This window comes from Nestor notabilis, unplaced genomic scaffold (assembly GCF_000696875.1).
Source record: "Nestor notabilis isolate BGI_N333 unplaced genomic scaffold, ASM69687v1 scaffold11730, whole genome shotgun sequence".
NCBI lineage: Eukaryota > Metazoa > Chordata > Aves > Psittaciformes > Psittacidae > Nestor > Nestor notabilis.
This window is the reverse complement of record NW_009911607.1, coordinates 72,132-78,092: the sequence shown is the minus strand read 5'-3', so window position 1 is coordinate 78,092 and position 5,961 is coordinate 72,132. Positions and strand designations below refer to the sequence as shown.

The 5,961-nt window shown below is 37.4% G+C and overlaps 1 protein-coding gene across 1 annotated transcript in view; it reads left to right on the top strand.

The window, feature by feature from the left end:
* Positions 1–1,907: 1,907 nt before the first annotated feature.
* HERC2 (HECT and RLD domain containing E3 ubiquitin protein ligase 2) overlaps positions 1,908–5,961 on the top strand; it is a gene marked incomplete at both ends in the record, with an annotated part of 75,527 nt that continues 71,473 nt past the window's right edge. The window contains one exon of the mRNA XM_010015618.1: positions 1,908–2,045. Coding sequence (XP_010013920.1) covers positions 1,908–2,045 — 138 coding nt within the window. The remainder of the gene's footprint in view (positions 2,046–5,961) is intronic.

Here is a 5,961-nt window from a genome sequence, read left to right as displayed (position 1 = left end):
ACCAGCTTTGCCCCTTACAGAGCAAGTGTTTGTTTTTTTCGCAAGTATAGTGAAAAGTCTTTGTGGAGCAATCTGACATCGGCTTTCAGTGTGGTTTTTTAGATCAGCTCCTTCTTGCTTTTTCTCTCATTACTCCCGTTTTCTGGTCATACAGACCATGAGGAAAAGAAAGTCCTCCTTGTAGATTTACATGACAGGGTTGTTTTTATGCAATACAAATCTTAAGTTCCCACCTGGGTTGGGACCTTCTTTATTTGCAGTGAGGAGTTGGGCAGAATGACTAAGTTCATAGCCCTTTGTTGTTATCCTTTGACAAGGATCTGTTAAAAAGTGTAACAGGTTCTCTTAGAGCTGCCTGAGAAATGTGGTGTCTTGGCACAACACCCTTCACCCACTAAGTAAAATCGCAGACCCTGCGGAGTGTGTCTTTAGATGTGTGGGTGAGTGGAGAAACAGTGAGATTACTGTGAGAATATTCTGAACTGCTGGGGTTAAACAGGGTCCTTAGTCGCTGATTTAACTCTGATGGAACCTGTGCCTTTAATATTATTTGCTTGTGACTTGGAATAGGAAAGGCTGGATTCAGTCACACTTTGGACATGTGTTATCATGCTGATGACTGCTGTACTACTGGCTGTTAGTTGGCATTTGAGAGAAATGGTTATACTCTCTCTGGTTGCCATGTACGAGTGACTTTGCTGTCCATTCCTTAGCCTGCAATCTTAGCTGCAGCATGCATGCTGCAGTTATATCTCCTTTTTCACCCTGTTGTCCCTCAGTCTTCATTTGCCACCTCCTGAGCAGTAGTGTGTGTTAGAGGTTAGGAAACATTGGCTTTAATTTAAAACTTGTAAAGTTAAGGCACCTTAAAAAGGTTTATTTTGGGAGGTGCTGTCGTCTACAGTCTAACAAATTTTTAGCTAGGAGGCAATCACTGATCTGGTTACAACCAGATTAGGCAGTAATTATTTTTTTTTTTTTTTTTTTCAGGCCAGATGGAAAGAATAGTTTAATGTTTTTGTACATTGTTGTATTTGTTTGTTTTGAGGCAATAAGAGACTTTTGATCTCCAAGTGGGGTCATGGTGAGTCAGATGTACTGGGTCTGGCTACAGCTGTAAACCTCTTGCTTATTATTGTCTTCTGAAGTATGCTGGTACAAATGCATATGTTTTGGATGGGTGAAGTGAGATAGGGAAAAAAGACAAAATTTTAATGCTTATTTGGCTTGTTGTGCCTGGGACATCGTATGTGTGTGTAGGTCTCTGTAGGCTAGACTGGCAAGTAAGAATAGAGTACCAGTCGTTTTTAAAAGCTTGTTGGAAATGGAACTAAACTCTTCATAGGAAAGTTGAAAATAAGAACTTTTTTGGGGTATTTTTAGAAAAGAAGGTCAAGATGGGGAAAGGAGTTGCCACCTTGGCCCTTGCTGCATAAAATTAGTGTAAATGCCATTATATAGCTCCTTGTTTTTGAAATTAAGGCCATTGCCATCTTTTTTTCTGTGTTGGAACATGAAAACAAGTAAATAGTACAGAAATGCAGATAAGTTGGGAGCAAAATCTGACTTAAAGTGCATCCTTTGAAAGTACATCCTTTCTGACACTGTGTTGCAAATCCATTGCAAGTCTTCCGTGATGATATTGATATTAAAAGTTTATGCTCCCTAGGAGGTTATAGCAGTGATCTCTGGATTGTAAGGTCACTGTGTTATGAAATGTAACATGAGGCCTAGCACCTGTGACAGTTAACATGGTAAAATACTACTTCTCTACACCCTGTACTCTTAATGATAGACAATATTGCTGTAAACTTCTGGGCCAGGCATTTCACCTTTATGTTTCTAACTTACAACTAAATTCAAGGAGGAACTAGCTTAACTGGTTTTTTTTGTCTTTTTTACTTTAGATGATAGTACTGAATGCCAAACTGCATCAAAGAAAGAAGAGCAAAATGACAAAGAAAAGAAAGACGAAGAAGAGGCTCCACTGCCCACTTACAGGGCCAAATCGATTGTTGAGAGTTGGGTGTGGGGCAAACAACCAGGTATTGCAGCTGTTTTGGTTATTCTCACTGAAGCATTGTATATTCTGTATTAATCACTACTTTTGTAGCATCAAGAAGTAATTGGATCACGTATACTTGCTGACAGATGCATCTGTTAGTGGAGTAAGTTGGATAAGTAGTTAACTGTGATTGAAGTTAAACATTTACTGTAATTACTTTCAGATTTCATTAGGCTCATGACTTGAAGAGTCAGTTTCCACCTTTCATCCTGCTTGAAGGAATGATAAACTGATTTGGAACAACTGCAGTCATATGGTGAAATGTTATCATGTCTTCAGAATATTTCTTTTCGGTTGCAGAGACTAAAAAGAAATTGCTTAGTTTCTGAAGCCTGAATTTTCTGCAGGCAATAAAGGTTTAATAGGTGATACTTCTTTTTGATTTCATGATCTGGTAGATTAGTTTGAGTGAATTGTGGGAGGAAGGTTAAAATGATTAGTTCAATTAATTGTCTGTTCTGACCTTTGATGACAGTAGGATCATGTGTGATGGTAGTGGAAAAATGGTTTGTGTTCATATCTTCATATTTATGAAATACTGATTTTGATACTGAAGCCAGCTGAAGTTTGTGACTGTTTATTACTGCAGAGCAGCAATTTGTTGTCTAAAATTGTCCATGTTTAGAAATAGCAGATCAGAAGAAGCTTCACTTCAGTGGTTTGTTTTACGGTTCTGGTGCATGATATTGCCCGATTCAGATGTTGGCATGTGCAAACTTTGGATACATCTGTTGTGCCCATTGTCCTTTCCCCTCTTCCAGAAGCTCTTAAAGATCCCTGGAAAAAGTATTGTCTCTTCAGTTCCAGAATCTGCATCTGTGTAGCCCCTTTTGCTAGGGAAGCTGTTTGTATCTGTTGAGCTGTAGGTCAGCTGCCAGTCTTTTGTCCTCTGTTCTGTGCCAGCCAGCTTGCTCCCTTTTCTTAAGGACAGGAGGACAGATGGACTTGCTGTCACTCTAGTAGTGGGACAGAATTTTGCAGTGTAGGAGGAATGAAAAGAATTGCCATTACAGTGGGAGAGGGAGTGAGAATTGAATATGTTGAAGAGATGTAAGCTGAAGGTCACTTTGTTTTATATTTTTATTCAGTGTTTGTTGCTGAAGAGTAAAATAAAACTATATAACAAAGTGTTAATCTAAATGCCAAGTACCTTACCAAATTTCTTCCAGCTGACCAAGGTGTTGGGGACAAGACCTGGCCTTTAAACTCATCCTTCAATTATTTATTAAAAATTGAAAAAACAGTTGTTTAGGAAAAAAAGGATGTATGTGTGTTTGGAATTTTCAGAAAGAAATAACTTACTCTCTTGTATTTATTTTTGATGCTAATATATAGTATGGTTTTTTGGCACACATATAGATAATTTTTCTAGAAATAATTTATGAAGACTTTGTCTAACAGATTTGTATTCCTTGGTCTTCATTACCATTTGTGCTTGAAGTTTGCATCACTTATCTGTGACATACAAATCCTTAATACTATGAACACACTTGCAATTTGTTTATAGAAATGTGATAGGTATCTTGTTCATGATTGTAGGTAACTTTTTGTTTTGTATTTGTCAGAAATAACAGCTAACAGTTGCCTTCGAGCCATTCTAGCTTTTCTGGCTTGGTAATTAAAAAAAATACAGATAATCACTCTAATTTGGATACTTCAAGTGTTTCATAAAATGAGGAAAACTTTTAAGCTTGTCTTCTGTCATTCTTCATAAAAATAAAATGAACCTTTGAACATTTGTCTGTCAAAAGCATGAAGGAAATTTTGGAGAATTGTTTTTTAAGTATGTTGTTGCTGATCAAGTAAGAATTAAAGACATACTATGTTTTCATTAATGTTTTATATTCCTTTACAAGTAAGGTATAATCTTGAGTTATTTTACAAAAAGAACTGAAGAGGCATTTGAAGTCTGTGTTTCAGGTCAATACCCTGAACTGTTTCTACAGAGTTTAATGATTTTCAGTCTTACGTTGTGAAAATAGTGTATAGACGTTAGACAGTGTGTATTTATGTTTTAGAAGTGCTGCAGTACAATCTTATTTTGCCAAGAAGTGTGGAGGACCATGCTATTGAACTTCAGCAGGCTATTCTAGGTCAGTGGGCCTTGTGACATCCCTCCCCCGTGAGGGCTGAGAGATTTTGAGATCACACACAAAAACCTGTTCATGAAATGTGTTGTGGAGCAGTACTTTCTGTCCCCCCTCTTGAGCCATGTGCTTGTTTTTTGTCATCCTGGCACAAGTTCAGAGGAGCTAAATGCTTTCCTTTAGTTCTGATTTATGCTGAGATCACAGCTCTGTCAGAACAGGGCAAAGGGGTCATAGCTTTTTTGTGCAATGGTCTTAGGCCAAGTACTGTAAAATTGCATAAGATAATAATAAATATATTGGTAAGTTATTATTTGGCTTTAAGTTGGTTTTCCTTCTCTGTTGCATCTTGGTGTTCAACCATTTCATATTCTCTTAACTGTCAGTGTTGAACTATTCAGGCCTTATTTTTGACATGAGTGCGTCTTTAAAACATCCTTAAAACATCTTCATAAAAATCTTGGTTTACTACTTTTACCAGTTTTCTTTTCTGAAAATACTTGGTTTTATCATCTTAGGCAATCCTGAGAGAAGTCTGGGTGTTCTACCCTGGACGTGGAGAGAGGAGAAAAAGAGGAAGCTTCTTGAAGCAGTTGTACAAAACATACAGAAAACAGAGCAGTACTTAATTTTCTTGGGTTTCTTTTTCTTATATGCTTAAGATTGGCTCTATTGAGTCAAATGAAAGGACAGTCTAATCCAATGTCCTGACAGCAACAGCATAAATAGCAGTAGCCAAGTGAATAGTTGGGTTCTATGTTTATGATACATTATTTGTAGCTTATAGACTTGAGCCAGAGGTGGTGGTATGGGGAAATAAGAATGTGTGCTTAGATCCCTTCCCCTTTTATTTTGCTGAAACATATGTGTGCATGGCATAAATTAACAGGCTTTAATATGTTCTGATGTTGATGATTTTTTTTCTCCCCTCCCCCATTAATTTGTCTACTCCCTTTTGAATATCCACAGCTGTATATAGCAAGGAGCTTTGTAATTCAGCTGCTTATTACATGAATATTACCTCCTCGTAGTCCTTGACTTGATTTTGGCATCTGTTGGTTTCACTTAATGCTGTGTTCTGACACTGGAAGAGGCAGTGAGTGGTTGTTTCTTACTTGTCTTCCACAACACTGCTGGGGTGGGTTTTTGTCTTTTAAGAATTCTGTGATAATCAACTCCCAGTTGTGTCTTTTCCTCACTGAAAATCTTATTTCATGCAACTTCTTTGCATACAGAAGCTGTTGTAAACACTTACTACTTTTTTTACCCCTCTCCCCCTGCAGTTTTCTGCCAGGGAAGGTGGCTGGGAACTAACAGTTACACAATGAAAAGCAGTCATGGCACTGAAAAAAATTGGTTTTAACCTCCTTTATGGTGACATTTCCTATTTTAATAAATTTTCTTGATCAGTACTTTTTAAGTATAGTTTTGGAAGTGCTAATAAAAGAATGGTTCAGTCAAAGGATGAAATTTGATCTCTGTTTTGTTTCCCTTCTCAGAACTCCTTCATTCCTGTGTTTTTTCTTTTGCTTTCTTGCCACTTGAAACAGATTTTAACTTGCCTCCTACCCTGCCCCCAACTTGAAAGCTGTTGTCCAGCTCCAAGTATCTGTTTGGTTGCTGTTTATGTTCTTAAGAGGTATGTGTATGTGTGTATTTTTACACACAAACACGAGTCTCCTTTCTTGCTATTTTGCTCTATGCAAGAGTATGAGAGCATCAATTTAAACAAGTATTGCTCACAATATAAAACTTTGAAAGTTAAGTACCCAGCCACATAATGAGATGCATTCTGAATGTGCATGCAAC